General features: G+C 52.4%; 2 protein-coding genes across 2 annotated transcripts in view; both read left to right on the plus strand.

The window, feature by feature from the left end:
* The first annotated feature begins 464 nt into the window (after window positions 1-464).
* Window positions 465-4,198, plus strand: GUK1 (guanylate kinase 1). Its single transcript, XM_006894036.1, has 7 exons — window positions 465-576; window positions 908-949; window positions 1,058-1,154; window positions 2,354-2,492; window positions 2,616-2,700; window positions 3,854-3,939; window positions 4,163-4,198. Exons 1-7 carry the CDS (start codon window positions 465-467, stop codon window positions 4,196-4,198), a joined length of 597 nt encoding a protein of 198 aa, XP_006894098.1.
* Window positions 4,199-17,025: 12,827 nt separating this feature from the next.
* Window positions 17,026-17,898, plus strand: part of GJC2 (gap junction protein, gamma 2, 47kDa) — a 1,324-nt gene continuing 451 nt past the window's right edge. The window contains exon 1 of the mRNA XM_006894037.1: window positions 17,026-17,894. Coding sequence (XP_006894099.1) covers window positions 17,026-17,894 — 869 coding nt within the window. The remainder of the gene's footprint in view (window positions 17,895-17,898) is intronic.

Raw genomic sequence — 17,898 nt, forward strand, 5'->3', positions numbered from 1 at the left:
CATTTGAGCAAAGCCACATAGGGAACTATATCCAGGCTCTGGCTATCCACTGACTAAGGAAGGAGGAGGTTGGCTGTCCGTGGACAGACCAGGAACAAGCATTTGTCACCCAAAGTGTGCTGAAGAGAAGGCATTCAGTCAGACCACAGTGCCACCAGGAAGTGTGGATTAATTCTAGAGGCTAGGCAGGGACAGGCGGATCATGATGGTTCCAGGCTGGACATCCCAGAAGCTATATAATATAGCTCAGTTATTCTTATTTTCTTTCTCTATTGGAAATCTTTTGCTCAAAACCAGTGTGTGTGTGCTGCAATGTAACCATCCCATTGTTTGCTAAGTAAACACAGTAGCTCTGTGCACGCATATGGCCAGGAATTGACCAGACTCAGTGCAGAGCCTGAGACATCCTGTAGGGCAGTGGCTCCAGACCTACCTGTCTCCCTGATGTTTGCCTTCCTCTAGGGATGTCAGGACCAAGACCAGTTGTCCTGAGTGGTCCGTCAGGGGCCGGGAAAAGCACCCTGCTGAAGAAGCTCCTAGAAGAGTATGGCAATATCTTTGGCTTCAGTGTGTCCCGTGAGTCTTGGCAGCCCTCTGGTGGCATCATGGGGTCCAGGAGGGCAGTTTCACATGGCAGGCCCTTGAGTGTAGGACCCTCTCCACCTCCGTCACCCATAGAGAACACCCATGTGCTTGTGTAGTCCTGTAGAGATGACTTGGCCAGAAAGTGGCAAATGTGAGACCTAGTTGTGGGCCTGACCAGACAGCCTTGCTCAAAGCTCAGTTCCCACTGCTGTCCAGCCTACAGCCTGCATGACTGGTGTTACCTCACCCAAGGACACCCTGGGAGCCAGCCTGGGCTGGGCTGGGTTCGTGTCCAACATAGTCATCTGCTGCTTGTTTACAGATACCACAAGGGACCCGAGGCCTGGGGAAGAGAATGGCAAAGGTGAGCACAGCCTTTCTGACCTTGGTCCTCATCCCAGCCTTCCACCTATCTGCTGCCACCTGCCTCTGGAGCTTTGAAAAGTACCTTTCTCTCCTATTTCCTATCCAGATTACTACTTTGTCACCAGGGAAGCCATGCAGAGAGACATTGCTGCAGGGGACTTCATTGAGCATGCTGAATTCTCAGGGAACCTGTATGGGACAAGGTGAGTCCCGCTCTAGGTAGGGTGGCTTCTCCATGGGGTTTTGGTAGTGCCAGGTGACAATTGCTGGATAAAGTCCCGGACCCCCCGCCCCACCCCCCAACCCAGTGGTGCTCAGCATGATCCCTGACACCTGCAGCCACTGAAGGAGCCAGGTCAGCTGGCAGCAACCTGAATCTCTGCCTGACCCAGTCTTAGCCCACCAGTTAGTTGCCTGAGAGTGTCTATGTCCCACGATGCCCTTGCCAACACTGGTCTGTGGGCCGCGCTGGACCTTCCTCCCTGCTGTGCCTATGCACACGGCCCCAAGCAGTACCCAGAGAGCAAGGTTTCCACTCATCTTCCCTCCAGACCCTGCTTGAGCCCAGATAATGAGGCCCCTGGAGCAGAACCTGTGCAGGCAGGTGGGCAGGCCCTGTCATGCCCGCCCTGTGCTGTCTCAGTCATGCGTGGGGAAAGCTAAAAATAACACTTCAAGTCCTGCCTTAGATGCTACAATGGGACCACCAGGAACAACCTGAGAGGAGCAGTCAGTGAGCCCCTTCTCAGACAAAGACATCTCTCATACCCTGGGCCACTCAATTCTGTGATGTGCAGCTTATAGGCTGCAGAGTTGTAGAGTGGCTCACCCTCATGCAAATGTGTGGTACATGCTTAGGGCACACCTACACCACAGTCAGGTTTGTCAGAAACTTGGAGAGCCAGGGTTCAAACCCCACGGCCAGGCCTATTCTAGACATGTGACAGAGCTAGTAAAAGAGCACAAAAGCAGTCCTTACTGAACAGGACCACCCAAGGCAGGACATGGGGGGTGGGTTGCAGTCCGCAGCAGATGACAGGCATGGCTAAGGCAGGCACTCACTAGCTGGGATTGTACTGTGTAGGCCAGCCAGCCACCACGTGAGTGAGGTGGCATATGAGGAGGGGGCTGATCAGGGAAGTCAGACCCAGACCTATAGCAGATAAGCATCCTCCTGGAGCTGTCTCAGTCCCTCTTGAGTATATACCCAGGGAAGTTGGGATGGGTGAGCCTCACAGGTAATTAGAGGCAGACCTCCAGATCAGTGCTGATACAAATATCGTCAGCCTAGTGGGGAAGGCGACAGATTCCTTATGGGGCTCCTCAGTTCTGAAGGAGGTAGAGACAGGCAGTGACCCTGAGAAAGGGCTCCCAGCTTGGCTGAGCAGCTCCCGCCCCACAGCAAAGCCGCTGTGCAAGCCGTACAGGCCATGAACCGGATCTGCGTGCTGGATGTGGACCTGCAGGGTGTGCGGAACATCAAGAAGACGGACCTGTGGCCCCTCTACATCTGCGTGCTGGCACCCTCCCTTGAGATCCTGGTGCGTTTGTGGCTGTGAGAAGGAGCCCTGCAAGTGGAGCTTGGGTGGGTAGATGTGTGGGTAGCTGCATGCAGAGACAGCAGCTTGGAGGCACCTCCAACCCCACACATGGGTGTGTTTCAGGAGCAACGTTTGAGAGGCCGGAACACAGAGACAGAGGAGAGCCTCGTTAAGCGGCTGGCCACTGCCAAGGTCGACATGGAGAGCAGTGAGTATAGACTCCCGCCTTGTCCTTCCCATTTATACACCTCAGAACTGCCACAACCACTGTGAACAGAGCTGAGGGAAAGTCCCTGAGGAGTAAGACAAGCACTTTGGATCCTGAAGTGGAGAGGGTTTGGAAAGGCAAAGTGTGGAACACTCCTTCCCACAGACACCCTCTTCCATCTCCCTCAGCACCAAGTTCAGGGCTTGATCTTCAGACACGCTCCTTCCCATGGCCCTGGAGCCTGTCCCCGGATAGTAGAACCCACTGGAGGATTGTGGCAGGAGTCCTTTCACAGCGTCTTCTTTTCACTTTGGTCTGACTTACACCAAGATGAGAAGGAGTTTTATATAAATGTCCTGCCTGTCTTAAAGAGCTCAGGTGATACTGTGGCTAAGGCGTTCATCTGCTGACCAAAAAAGGTGAGCAGTTCGATCTCACAAGCCACACTACAGAACACAAATGTGGCCGGCTGCTTCTGTAAAGGCTATAGCCTTGGAGCCCTTGGAGTGGAGGCATTTCCACTCTGTCCTGCAGGTTCTCTGTAGCCAGAATCAGCTTGAGGGTAGGAGGTGTGTGCGTGCCTGCTTCGTTAGATGTCATGAGGCAGTAACATTGCAGTAAGATCAAAACGAACAAAATGTTGCTATGACAGAGCAAAAGGATCAAATGTTAAAGGGGACTGAGGTGTTTTCCACTGTTTGGAAAATTGGGGTTAAGGGATCACTGTGACACAGAAGTGCATGCCAAGGCTTCTAGGGGGTCCAGGAGAGGGGAGGAGATAAGCCATTGAGGGGAGGCTCCAGGTAAAGCTGTCCCTTCTGGTTCCACTTTGCCCATGGGTATGAATAAAAGAGGGACCTTTTGTACCATGGACTGTGTCTCCCCAGTGCCAGCTTGGAGCTCTATGTAACACTGTTGTGGAGATGAGAGGATATTATCAAGGAAGTTTCCAAGTCGCAGTCCCTGCTCAGGAGCTTCCTGCTGAGCTGGGAAATGACAGACTTGTAGACCCAAAGTCAGTGCCTCTGGAGAGTCTAGTGATTGTCGGCTGTGGCAGCATGAGGTGGATGGTCCTGGGGAAAGGACTATGAGGGTAAGTAGAAGGGCAGGACAGCACCTTGTCTCTGAAGGTACCTCTTAACTGTGTTTTCAGGCAAGGAACCAGGCCTGTTTGACCTCGTCATCATCAACGACAACCTGGACAAGGCATATTCAACTCTGAAGGAGGCCCTCTCTGAGGTTAGAGTCCCCTGACCTCATGGCCCAGGGTGGAAGGCAGGTGATAGGGGTCTGTTCCCACAGACAGCCAGGCAGCAGGGAGCCTGCCTGTGCCATGAGTGAAGCCACACCATGCCATGTCTGAGAGGCATTGGGAGTCAGCTGGGAGCTGTATTTACAACTTCTCAACCCTTCTCCCTTGCCCAGGGCTCTTCCCAAGACTCCTTTTTCTCTTACTTGGCAGGAAATCAAGAAAGCTCAAAGGACGAGCTGCTCCTGAGGAGCACCCCAGCCTGCTTTCATTACACAGGATGCATTCCAGGCCTTGCCCCCCATTCCACAGTGTCCCTACTGGAGCTGCAGCCCAGATCCTGGCAGCTCCAGCCAGTCTGGACCTGGACACTGCCTCAAGACTCAAGCTCAGGAGTCTCCCGTTGGGCTTAGGCCAGACCAGCTCCCACAGTGACCCTCCTGGCCTGGTGTGAGCCCGGCCTTGTATGCACTGCACTCCTCAGTGACCGATGGCCAGCACCCTCTGACCTACACCCCAGCAGCCAGAGCTGGGGTCACATTGTAATAAAATCGTTCCTGGGGTTATACAGTTGAGGTATCTGGGACATTTCTGGGTTTTCCTGAATGGAGAGGCCCAAATCTCTACTTTGCTATGACTGGTTTTCCTCTTGCCCTGGCTTGGCAGCCTCACGGCCCTCTCCACACTGGACAGCCTGCCTGGCCATTTGGAGGGAGAGGGACAGCTGTCCTGTTATCAGGATCCTGCCAAAGGCAGCTTTCGCCTTCCCTCTAGGTGCTTCTTTTCTTGTAGGGAGCTTGTCAGCTTCCTAAGTGGTGTGAGATCCGGAGAGCCTCTGAGCTGGCACCAATGGGATGCTGAGAGCTGCCTGAGGGTGCTTCTCTGGGCTTGGCTCCTGTGAATGATCTGAGTAGTTTCCAGGAAGCAGCCTTGCCTTCCACTGCTGCTGCTGTGAAGCTGCTGTATGGTGAGAAAGTGAAGGACAAAATGCGCCTTGCAGATGGACAAGGGCGTCTATGGTACTGTTGTGGGGTGGGGTATGTATGAGCATGCTGCATGCAGTGCCCACAGCCATCACTGGGGGGTGCTGGCAGCACACAGCTCACGGTGACATCCAGCCCCTTCCTTTCTCCAGCTGCAGACAATACTGGAATACTTTGTTCTTGAGGGTACTAGCTGACTAGGGGAGACCACTCAGGAACGGTGGGTGGTGGCATTGTCGGTTATAGTAGGGCACTCAATGGTGTGGGAGCTGGGATATTTGTTCCATTTGTGCCTGTCAACCTGGTGCATGGTCTGTGGCCTGGCACTCTTGTTCTATTATGATTGATAAAACAACAGCCAAATGGATCCAAATTTTTAAAAATTAATGAATCAGAGTACTACACAGAACAGGAAAATTTATGGGGCAAAGCCTGCTAAGAACTTAAGCTTTCCCTTAGAAAGTGCCAGGGCAATGTGTTCATTGAATAGCAACCACATCTCTTGACCAGCTGAGGATCAGACAGCTGTGCCCATTTCAGAGTTGATGCTAACCAAACCACTCTGAATGCGTGCCCATCTCCACAGCCCTGGCAATCATCTAGTGTCACACATAGGCTCCTGAAAGGGGTTACTATGCCATTTCCAAGTCCTCAGTATTGAATAGGCTTCAATTCATCATTTTTCCTCTTCCAATTAGCATATCTAACTAACCCGTTGCCTTCCAATCAAAACGGACTCATAGCTGGCCCTCAAGTGGGTTTTCAGAGACTGTAAATTACATGGGAGGAGATTGCCCGTCTTTCTCCATGGAGCAGCTGATGAATTTGAATTGCTCACTTTTGGGTTGGCAGCACAACTTACTAGGCCACCAGAGCTACCTGAATGAGAATTTAAGGTCCTTTAAGTTTTACAAGACATGTCTTGGAGAGGGTACAGCCAGATTGCTCTTTGGAGGCAAGAATCATGACACTTTGCTTCATATACTTTGGGCATGTTGCTAGGAGGGGCTATTCCTTGTAGAAGGACATGATGCTGAGAAGGGTGGAGGGTCAGAGAAGGAGAGGAAGACCCTCCACCAGGTGGATTGGCACGGTGACTGCCGCAATGGGCTCTTGTGTGAGGGTGGCACAGGATAGAACAGAGCTCAGATCATTTGTTCATAGGGTCACTATGAGTCATACTCGACTTGATGGCACCTAACAACAACAACAACAAATTTTACAATTTCAGGTCTGTTCCATTTTATTTCACTGATCATGACTGAACCAGTTTGAAGCAACTTGACACTCGAGCTGCTGCTCATATGAGCAGTGGAGAAGCTTCTGGATGACCTGGCTTCGTCAACTTGCTGTGCAGCTTTGGGAAGCCTCGTCCTTCTCTGTGCCTCAGCCCCAAGGCCTGCTGGGACAGTACAGTACAGCACCCTGCTGCCCAGCCCCCAGAGACAATCACAAGGATTCAGACCCTAGCTTTGGTGGGAACAATGAGGGCCTTGAATAGCCCCTCCTCCCACTGCATTGTGCTTGGTGGTGAGAGGTGGCTCTGGGTCAGCCGCCTGCACCACTCAGCCCCCAAGACTTGGCCGTGGGCAGACACTTTCCCTGAGCGGGACCAGTCAGCCAGCAGGTGGACAGGTTCAGAAGCAAACTCTTGCATTTCCTGGCCTGGAGAAGGTAGGGCCCCTCCCCTGTGGGAAGCCAGGTGTCCTTGGCAATTTGGACTACGTGTGGTTCAGAAAGCTGGGATTAAGGCCCAAGGGCACCCCTGCAAGGTCAGGAAGCCAGAGCTGGCCAGGCAGGGTTACTTGAGGTCAAATGCCTGGACTCCCCTCTCCCTGCACCCCTTCCACTGGTTTTGCAGAATTGGACAGTTAGGGGACGGCAGGAAATGGCCACCAGGTGCAAGATTGTTTAAGGGCATTTGAATTCTTGTCTGTCCATCTTAGGGCCAGTGTTCCAAGGTCACATCGGGTGTCTAGGATCTTGCAATAAGGCGATGAAGTTTGTGATATGGGGAGCAACAGGAAGCAATCAGCTGCCCTGGGTCTCTAGTGCCTGTCTTTGGAAACTACCACAGCCACCTCATCCCAGCAGCTGTGCCTTCTCAGGCCACCAGAGGACAGCCAGATCCCTCTAGCACCAGCTGGGCCCCCTCAGCCTCAGGAGGACCGCCAGCCTCACTCCAGCACCAGCTGCAAAGTCCTGTCCTTTCAGGCCTGGGGAGGGAGGTCCCCACGGCACCAGGCCCAGCCCTCGAGCCTCACATTTCGTGAGCCTGTTACGGGGTGGCTCCCTTTTAGGAGGCCTGTGCTGTTGGGAGTGGCCCTTGCCCCCTGTGCTTGACAGGTCCAAGAAACCACTGGGAGTTAGACACCCCCGCCACCCTCTTACTCAGATGGGCAAACTGAGCCCCACAGCTTCTAGCATGGGCGATCTTGGCTCAGTGTGGTGGACTTCCCAGTCCTTCCGCTCCAGGCCTGTTCATTCTCTGTGTGATGTTAGGGCCTAGATACTCTCACTGGTCCCCAGGGACACAGTAGTGAGAGCCCTTGCCCTCCAGGAGCTGACAGCACAAAAACAGCAGACACTGTAAGTAAGGTGTGCGCACGTGATTCTCAGTGGGGCGTCAAGGGGCTCTGTTGAGGTGGTGTTTTGGGGAGGAAGTTCAGGGAAAGGTTCAGGTCTGGAGGTGCTGGCTGGCAGATAGTCTGAATGGCTCACAGGTTGCAGGACTGTCTTGCCATCCCTGCTTTATCCAGAATACAAGGGGCCCTGCAATCTCCGTAGGTTCTAGGCCCCCAGGGCCTTTCTAGGGGTAAGGATCTGGCTTCCAGGCAAGTTTGGTCACTCTCCCTGGCCTGCTCTGGGACTAGAGTACAGAAGGGACAGCATTCAGGACTCCAAGATGGTAGAACCTAGAATTTACGTGGGAGGCACTGAGAGTGACTCTGGATAGAAGCAGTGAAACTGGGCGATGGCTACCACTGTAGATGGACACATTCCTGTCTGCCATGGAGACACTGTAGAGCTGGCCTGCCTATCCTAGTCACTCTCCCTCTCTGACCACACCACTTGTAGCCCAGGGCTCTGGGCCTAACAGATGAATTTCTGTTACTTAGGAATGCGGGTGAGGCTATGATGGGAGAGCCAAAGGAGCAATTCTGGGAGCCCTCACCCTTCCAGGTATCACTCTCTCAGTCCGTTCTGTGGGGTTCTAGGCTGTGTATCTCAAGGGAGGGTAATGCCATCCTTTGCAGAGCGGCTCGTGGAGTCAAGACTACCATAGAGGCTTGGCCTTTGGATTAGCCATGGTAGAGGAGAGGACAGGGTAAAAGCCAACAGAAGGGTGGTGTGTGCAATCAGAGGGCACGAGGGGAGATGTCAGTGAGAGTGTGTGTGTGAGTGAGTGAGCTTGAGTATATGAGATTACTGTGCATGTTTCTGAGTATACTGTAAGTAAAGGTAACTAGACAACGTATGTTAAAGTGTTTTGTGAGTGTTCACATGTGTATTGTGAGAGTTTAAAAGAGGAAGTGGAATGTCCATGTGTGAGTATCACATGAGATTCAGTTTGTTGTAAGTGTGGATGCACTTTAAAAATGTGTGACGACTGTTTGTGCTTAAATGTGAATGTGAGAGTGTATCATGTAATTGCATGTGTATAAAAAGAAAATGTCTTGGGAAAAAGTGTAGCCAGAGTTCTTGGAGGCACAGATGGTGAAGCTTCTATTCCTTGGAAAGGGACATCATACTTGGAAAGATGGAGGGTCAGTGAAAGAGAGGAAGACCCTCGACCAGGTAGGTTGGCACAGTGACTGCAGCAGTGGGCTCTAGTGTGTAAGAGAGAATGAGGATGAGGATGGGACAGACTTCAGGTCTATTGTTCATAGGGTCGTCATAAGGTAGCTCGCACTTAACAAGAGAGAAAGCCAGTGTGTGTGCATTGGATGGTACCAAATGTGAGGGAGCTGGAGCAGTCTTGAGGGTCCCAGGTCTCTCAAGGACATCTGACCCAAAGGCAGGTGACAGCTCCCTTAGTTGGCTGTAATTGTGGAGTGAGCAGCTGTTTGAAGGCAGGGCTTGTTTCCTAAACCCTAAAAGAATGAGAATGGATGAGAAGACACACCTTCAAGTGGCTCTTTTATGGTTAAGAACTGCACCAATACCGATACCCGCTGCACAGGCCTTACTCTCGTATCCCCTACATCCTGTGGGGGAAAGCGGCCCACAAGCCCCAGTAAGCCTTGGGACAGAGCCGCAGCATACCAGGAAGCATGCTGCCAGCGGAAGTCCACAGCCCAGCTGCCCTGGCTGGAGAGAAGACCCTGGAGGAGGAAGCGGAGGCCGGGTGGGTGGGGAGGAAATACCTGCTTAGGGCTGGTGGCCTGCTCACTGCTCTCTGCTCTGCCCTCATCCTGGGGCCCGTTCCCTCTTGGAATAAGCACTTGCTTATCAGCTCTGGTGAGCAGGTCTAGAAAGGGGTAGGAAATAGAAATCAGCTTCCCGCCTCGGCCAGTCATTTCAATGGTACCAGAGCAAATGAGTTTGGATGGTCTGGCTAGAGTCTACCACTGAGCAAGGAGGTGGTTCCCTGAAGACCTAATCAGACCCTAAAGAAAGTGCTGGCTGCATAATGGGATAGCACCACCCAACACCTGTGGGGGTCACCACCTCTGCCAGCAATCCTTGCAGCTAATGATCCCTGACACTGGGTCCCTCCAAGGCTGACCTGCCCTTCACTTTCCTGCTGTGCTTGGTGAGCTCATGGCTTTGGTGGGCACACTGCAGACGTGCAGGATGATGGTGCAAGGAGGGCTCAGGGCCCAAGCTGGTAGGAAACCTCCAAGGATCTGTGACTTCTCTCCTGCACCCACGTTCCTCTTCCACCACATGCCAAGTCCCATCTGCCTTGGATCCTTGCTTTGGCTTTCGTCCCATAACCCTGAGCCCTCACAGGGAGGAAGTCCCTGCCTGCTGGTTAGCCATCACTGCCTTCCTCAGGCCAGCCCCTGCTGACCACTCCCAATCTGAGGCCCGGCTGGGTCCTGGCACAGCAGACTCCTAAGGTCACCTTACCCCTAAAAACCTTTGTTAATCTCTCCACAAACCCTGTCATGGTCATCCAGGGCTCACCACCTGAATCCCACAGTGAGGGACTGCCATTGCAGGAAGAGTGGGAGCAAGTTCTCACTTCCATGATGTGTAGATTTGGGTAAGATTTTTTTTGGAACCAAAAATCCCTTCACTGAAAAATTTTGCAAACACTGGAGGCTGACTCCCAAGGTGTTTGGTGGGGTCACACCGTTCTCCTCCCACCAGGCTCTGCTGGAGCCTTTCTGTTGACCTGGCCACCAACCACAGGCCTGCCTGGCCACTGGCACCCAGCTTCTCCTCATCTCAGCTCCTGATCTTTGTATCTGAGGGCAGGGCTTTCAGCAGCACCCTCCTGCGTGCCAGCCACTCATTACTTCATCCTTCCAAGCACGCTGACTGAGCTCAGCTCTGGGGCCCACTCGAGAAGTGGGGCTGCTACAAAAAATCCCTGTCCTCATAGTGCTAGTGAGGATGACATACAGAGAGACAAAATGAGGCAAGTGTTAGGTGTGATGGGGCAATTTTATTTCAAATAACTTTTATGTTAAATGAATTTAGATTTACAAAAAAAAAGTTAAGAGATATTGAAGAGTTCCTGTACTATTACACTCAATTTTTCTGATTGTTAATATCTTACCTAGCAACATCTAACAATAACAGCAATGACTAATGAATCAATATAGGGCCGCTATACATCACAGGCAACTCAGTGGCACATAAAAACAATAACATACTATGACAGGTTTGGAAGCAGGAGTGGCATCCACTTCTTAAACAACATGCCTCCGGAAACTCTATGAACTTTGATAAATGTTGATGGTTATAGAGGGGCTTCAGGCCTTTTGTTCATAAGGTCACTATGAGTTGTGGTTGACTTGAAGGCAATCAACAACAACAATACAAATACACAGAGTGCACACCTCAAGAACCTCCCCCCCACGATGTTCCTTCTTTGTCCCAGAATCCATGTTCCACTTGTGTTGTGCCTCTTTTGCCTCCCCTTGAGTCTGTTTCTCACTTCTCTTGTGTTTGATAACCTTGACAGTACTGAGTTCAGGGGGGGATTTTGTACGATGCCCCATTATTGGGATGTCTGATGCTTTTCTCATGATTAGACACATAGTGGGTCTTGAAGAAGCTTACAAAGGCTTCCACTCTCATCAAATCTTATCAATGCTACTTGTTTTTACTTGTTAATCACCTGGCTGTGTTGTGTTTGTCAGTTTCTCCACTGGGAAGTCATTCCTTCTCCTCCCATCCATAGCATTCTATGGAAGAAGCCTGCATTTCTTTCCAAAGAGTGGACATACATGTTTCATCTTGAGGATAGAGTGTTTACATAAATTATTTGGAATTATTGTGCCTCTAGTTACTATAGTTAGTTTAGTTAGTTAGTTAGTTAGTTAGATCAGTATGTTGTTTTTATTAGGTGCCTTCAAGTTGAGTAATGACCCTATGAACAACAGATCTGAACCCTGTCCTATCCTCTGCTATGCTTGTCATTTCTGGCCTGCTTATTTCACCTATACTTGGGTTATAATACTTTCTTGCTTGATAATGTTTTAGCTGTGGTCTTTAGGACCCCTTCCAATTAGTTCCTGTGACTCTAGACCCACTGCCCTGTACTTTTTGAAGACATCTTGTGTCTTCCTTGCACCAGCCTAAAGAAGTCAACTTGGTTTTGTTGGAAAAAAGTAATTCTCTAAGGAACTCTGGTTGGTTTTATTGGAGAACAGTATTTGAAACCAAGATGTAGGCTCTAGGAATATTCACTGCTCCTGGCCCTTGCTTGTGGGGAGAGCGCAAGAAAAGTTCTATCTAGTATGCTAATGTGTGTATGTACACATCTCTATGTAACCATCTGTACCTGCATCAAGCTGAGTATGAGTTCATACTGCTGTCGCCAGCTCTTGTCCACACCACATGTGTCATTCCAGCCTCCCCAGCCTGCCTTTAAGTTCTCACTCCAATGAGACAGCCGGCTTCCACTATCACACATCTATGTATGGAATCGTTTCATCCCCGTGTGCATGCTGAATGGTCCCAGAGTTGCTAGCCTGGCTGGCTGGCAGTGTTTTGAGTATGGTCCAGAGGCCTGGAGGAGGTGACCTATCAGCAGTAGGGGTAGATGCAAGAAAGGATGGAATAGGTGGGGTGTGTGAAGCCAAGGAACAGCAAGTCATGATAATGCTGTTTGGCAAGAATGAGCTTGGCCTGTGCTAGGAACAGCAAAAAGAGCAGAGCAGTTAGAGGGAGAATCAGGAAGAAGGGCAGGGACACGTTCCTGAGGGTTTTGTAGGCTCAGCCGTGGTGCTGAAATATAGACTAATGGCCATGAAGGCCATGGATGAGCTGCAGTAGAGAAGATCAATGGGTAGTTCTAAGACAGTTCCCCTGGTGGTTTCATTGTTTCCAATCAGGAAGTTTTCTCCTTTGCTAGTGAACCCAGAGAATGTGGAGCAAGGATCATGGGGAGGGAAGAGTGAAGTGGGGAAGGCCATCAGGAAGAGCGGCCTTGATGACCTCAAGTGGGTTGCTAGCACTGGGCGAAGGGTAGCAACAAGGCCGTGAGCGCAGGTCTGGACACATAAATTGACTGATGGACATGACAGGAGTGTGGGTCTCGGGCTTCTGTGAGGGCGAAGCTGGTGAGGAGTTGGGGGTTGTTCTTTTGGAATACAGACTGAGGAGACAGCTGGACGAGTACATGTGCAACTCAGGATAGGTAGGTATGAATTTGGGAGCACTGCCTGTGGACAGCATCAGAACCAGGCCTGGGTTCTTCCAGACCACAGCTGGGCAGTGCAGGCTCCATCCCATAGTACTGGGAATCCGGTTTGCAGAACTAGTGGATGTCTGTACCTACACATGTGTGCAGGAGTGACAGGCTTCTGACACACACGCGTTTAAGTCTTCAGGCTAGTGCTGGTGGGCAATGCTGATGGAAGGACTGCAAACAGCCACCACTTTCCCACCATCTGGTTTCTCTCACCAGTATGACATGATAATGGAGGGGCTGCAAAAAGCCAACATTTTCAAGCCTGCCACCCAAGATTCTCCTATTGGTACCCATCTCTGGAGCTCAGGTCAGCAAGCTTTCTCCTCTCCCAGAGAGACCAGGACAGGAGATAGTGGAAGGAGAGGAATTGCACTCTACCCTCCCCCATCTGTGGCCCAGGGGCGTCCCCTCTTTCATAGCCATCTGCCTCAGGAGCCCACTCTGACCCATCCTGTCTTCCTTGTGAAAGCTTCTCCCAAGGCTGACAGCTCCTCCCAAGCAAGGCTTCACCCAGGGCAGAGCCTTGTCCCTCAAGCCCGTCCAGGGCTATGCTGAGTGCACAGCTAGTGTGTATATCTTTCCATATCCACATTCAGTCACACCAGCTTGTGGCTTGAAATCAGCAACCTGGGAGTACTTACACTACAAAAAATGGCAAATGCTACAAACCAAGGCTTTGATTGTGCTTATGTGAAAACTGTACTTGGACCAAGAGGCAGTCATCAGAACAGAGCAAGGGGACACTACATGGTTCAAAAATCAGGAAGTGGGTCCACCAGTGATGTATTCTGTCTCCATACCTTTTCAATCTGTATGCAGAACAGATCATCTGAGATGCTGGGCTGTACGAGGAGGAATGTGGCAACAGGATTGGTGGAAGAGTCATCAACAACCTGTGTTATGCAGATGACAACCCTACTCTGTGAAACTGAGGAGAACCTGAAATGCTTGCTGCAGAAGGTCAAGGACTGCAGCCTTCAATATGGATTGAAGCTCAACATCAAGAAAAGAAGGAAGGAGAGATTGTGGGATTGTTAGACCTAATATTCCGTGAGGTCTGGGGAGAAGGGTCGCTTTACCAACCCATTCTGGGTATGGAACTCTGCTCTTGAGGCTCCTGTGAGGGGAAGATTGAATCAGTGACTGGGACAGGTCCTGGGGCACTGAGATGAGACCACAGGAAGAGCCATGCTGTAAGGATGAGGAGAGGGCCCAGAGCTTCCCCAGGATGATTGAAGCTCAACATCAAGAAAACAAAGATTCTCACCACTGGGCCAATTGGCAGCATCAGTATGCATGGTGAAGAGATTGAGATAGTTAACAGTTTTAGTTTGCTTGCCTCCAAAATCAGCACTCTTGGTAACAGCAGCCAGGAAATCAAGAGACAAATTGCATTGGTAAAGTCAGCTCTCAGGGACCTCTCCAGAGTACTGAAAAGCAATGATGTCAGGCTGGAGACTAAGGTGTGCCTGATCTGAACTATAGTCTTCACAATTGCGTGCTATGCTTTGAACTGGAGAAGAATGCTGAATATACTATGAACTGCTAGTAGGACAAACAGGTTTGCCCTGGAGAGGGTGAAGCCGGGCTGCTCCTTGGAGGCAAGGATTCTGAAGCTTCACCTGACATACTGTGGGCATGTTGCAAGGAGGGACCAGCCCTTGGAAAGGGACCTCATGTTTGGGAGAGTGGAAGGACAGTGCAGGAGAGGAAGACTCTTGATGAGATGGATTGATTTAGTGATTGGGGGGTAGTGGGCATAGGTGTGTTGGAGACAGTGAGTTTGACATAGGATAGAGCAGGGTTTCGGGCTCTTGTACATAGGGTCACTGTGAGTCGCAAGCGACTTGATGGGACATAACAACAACAACATGACTAGACAGTTCTGTGTGCCCCCTCTACCCACCTCAGATTTTTCCAAAGTAATTTCCCATCATTTCCCCCCATAGTTCCTATATCCCTATCCCTGGATATATAGCCAGGAACCAATCCCTAGGGCCTGCTCAGTCTGGGAAGGAGAGATTGTGGGATTGTTAGACCTAATATTCCGTGAGGTCTGGGGAGAAGGGTCGCTTTACCAACCCATTCTGGGTATGGAACTCTGCTCTTGAGGCTCCTGTGAGGGGAAGATTGAATCAGTGACTGGGACAGGTCCTGGGGCACTGAGATGAGACCACAGGAAGAGCCATGCTGTAAGGATGAGGAGAGGGCCCAGAGCTTCCCCAGGGATGTCAAGCCCACTCCATGCATGTCTTTTCCTGAGGCAGAGGGATGAAGATGTTCCCTGGGGCCTGAGAGACAACACTCTGTATTTGTGTGTGTGTGCACGCACACACACATACATGTGTAAATATGAGTGTTAACTCTGTGTGTGTCTGTGTTCTTGAATGTTTATGACTGCAAAAGTGTGCTGCAGGTCTGAGTAGGCATTTCTGGGGATAAGTGGTAACTGAATCTGTGTGTATCCATGAGTGCATTAATGTGTAAGTGGGTGTTTATGACTGTGCATCTGTGTTTGTGTGTGGTCGCTGAATGAGTGTGCATGAGTGTCACCACATGCATACATGAGCATACTTTTGTGTCTGTGAATGGTAACTGTGCAGGGGGGCTGTACACAGATGTGAGGAAGTGGGTTCACTTCCCCAGGAACTCTGGCTGCCCCCTCTTCCTGCGCAGGGAGGGGATGGGATTCCAGCTGCATATAAAGGGCCAGGAGCTGATGGCCTGTGCCCCTCTTGCTTCTCCTGGGCCATTTCACATCTGCCATTGCTGCCCATTACCTGCCTGCTGCCTCCCAGGCCCTGGCCCACAAGTGAAAGGGCCAGAAGTGTCAGTCGTTCAGGGGTCTCCTGCCCCAGACCTACCAAGGAACAGGTACTAGCCCCAGGGCTTGGCCTCCAAGGGAGGAAGGGGAGGAGGCAGTTGAGAGACTCTGAGTCTCTCAACTTGAGATGCAGAGGAGGAGCCCTGTTGGCCCTGCTGCAGAGCCCTTTTCTTGGCACTGGTGTGTGGCTGGAGGAGGGTGCTGGCCTGGGAAGTGCATTTGCTCAGGCACTATAACAGGGTCTCTAGGCGATGGCGAGTGTCACAGGTGCTTGTAATTCCATGCAGCTGAGTGTGTCCACGTATGACTGCACATGCGCGTGACTGTGTGCATCTATTTGCCTCACTGGGCATGGTCCATCCTGGACAGGTGCCTGTTCTCACCAGGCCCTCCAGGAATCTCCATCCCAGCTTAAGTTTGCAGAAAGAGGGTGGGTTGAGAGCCTAGGAAATGAGCAGTGGCAGCCAGAGGGGCTGAGGAACTAGAAGTTCTGGGCACCAGGAATGACAGCCAGACAGTCCCTGTGTAGTCAGGCCAACACTGCTGCAAGCTAAAGGAGCCAGAGAAGTCTGTGTGCTTGGAGGGGTAGGGGAATTTCAGCTCAGTGGGGCTACAGGGGCTTGGGTACCAGGGGGCAGAGGCGCAGAGGGGCTGGAGTCTGAAGGCTAGTCCTTGGGTGGGCACAGGGATGGGAACTTGCAGGCTGCAGGAACATGTCTTGGCTGTGGTGGTGCCTCCTGAGCGAGGTGAACCCGGCCCAAGAAGAGATGAGATGCAAGTGAGCAGATAGGCTGTGTGGAGTGCACCTTGGGCTGAGGCCTCGCAGTCTCCCCAGACTGATTGGGACTGGCCTCAATTTCCCTCACATCTCCTGGAAGATGCCTTTTGGACCTCTGTCAGCTTCTAGACTCTGGGGCTCTCAGTGACTAATAGGATCCCCATAATTGAGGGAAGGAAGGAGTTGCTTTCTTGGAGTCTGGGGAAGGATGAGGAGGGGCCTTATTTTTCTGGAGTGGGGCTCAGGAGCAGCCTGCTCTATGAAAATAAGGCTGTCTCTCTGTCCTCTGGTAAAGATGCTGCTTCCTGTATGCCAAGGTCAGGGTTATGATCCAGGGTGGAAGCGCCATGCCCCTGTCCTAGCAGAGGCAGCCATCATCATTCAGGGTTTGCCACCACCACACTGTATGTGGGTGGGCCTCACTGGGGGAGGGAGGAGACCTGGGCAAGCTGAGACCAAAAGGGAAAACTCACTGGGGTGCTGATTCCCAAGCCACCGCGGCCTGCCTCCTGTGAGTTCTGGGGCTTCCCCCCGGAGATGCAGTTCCAGGGTTCAACGGGCCTCCAGCCGTGCTGACCCCCCATCTGGCCCGACCTCAGGTCCCGCCCGCCTGCCCCTATGACCAACATGAGCTGGAGCTTCCTGACGCGGCTGCTGGAGGAGATCCACAACCATTCCACCTTCGTGGGCAAGGTGTGGCTCACCGTGCTGATCGTGTTTCGCATCGTGCTCACGGCGGTGGGCGGGGAGTCCATCTACTCGGATGAGCAGAGCAAGTTCACGTGTAACACACGGCAGCCGGGCTGCGACAACGTGTGCTACGACGCCTTCGCCCCGCTGTCGCACGTGCGTTTCTGGGTCTTCCAGATTGTAGTCATCTCCACGCCCTCTGTCATGTACCTGGGTTACGCCATCCACCGCCTGGCGCGGGCTTCCGAGGAGGAGCGACGCCGCGCGCTCCGTCGCCGCCACAACCGCTTGCCGGGCCCCCGCCGGCCGCCCCCGCTGCCCCACGCCGGCTGGCCCGAGCCCTCGGATCTGGGCGAGGAGGAGCCCATGCTGGCCCTGGGCGAGGAGGACGAGCTGGAGGCGGCTGAGGGCCTGGGCGAGGAGGAGGACGAGGAGGCGGCCATGGCCACCAAGGGGGCCAGTGTGGAAGGCAAGACTGCCGCGGGGACCCCGGGCCCGGCCGCCAAGCACGACGGGCGGCGGCGCATTCAGCGCGAGGGCCTGATGCGCGCGTACGTGGCGCAGCTGCTGGCGCGAGCCGTCTTCGAGGTGGCCTTCCTGGTGGGCCAGTACCTGCTGTACGGCTTCGAGGTGCAGCCCTTCTTCCAATGCAGCCGCCAGCCTTGTCCGCACATGGTCGACTGCTTCGTGTCGCGGCCCACGGAGAAGACGGTCTTCCTGCTGGTCATGTATGTGGTCAGCTGCCTGTGCCTGCTGCTCAACCTGTGCGAGATGGCGCACCTGGGGCTGGGCAGCGCGCAG

Source organism: Elephantulus edwardii, unplaced genomic scaffold, assembly GCF_000299155.1.
Source record: "Elephantulus edwardii isolate Elephantulus edwardi_28Jun2011 unplaced genomic scaffold, EleEdw1.0 scaffold00133, whole genome shotgun sequence".
Classification (NCBI taxonomy): Eukaryota; Metazoa; Chordata; class Mammalia; order Macroscelidea; family Macroscelididae; genus Elephantulus; species Elephantulus edwardii.

What these genes read in the sequence shown, in the direction of transcription:
- GUK1 (XM_006894036.1), top strand. Translation starts at nt 465, where the DNA reads ATGTCAGGACCAAGACCAGTTGTCCTGAGTGGTCCGTCAGGGGCCGGG. An exon ending in CAAGGTCGACATGGAGAGCA is followed by an intron (nt 2,701 to 3,853) that starts GTGAGTATAGAC and finishes CTGTGTTTTCAG; the next exon opens with GCAAGGAACCAGGCCTGTTT. An exon ending in TGAAGGAGGCCCTCTCTGAG is followed by an intron (nt 3,940 to 4,162) that starts GTTAGAGTCCCC and finishes CTTACTTGGCAG; the next exon opens with GAAATCAAGAAAGCTCAAAG.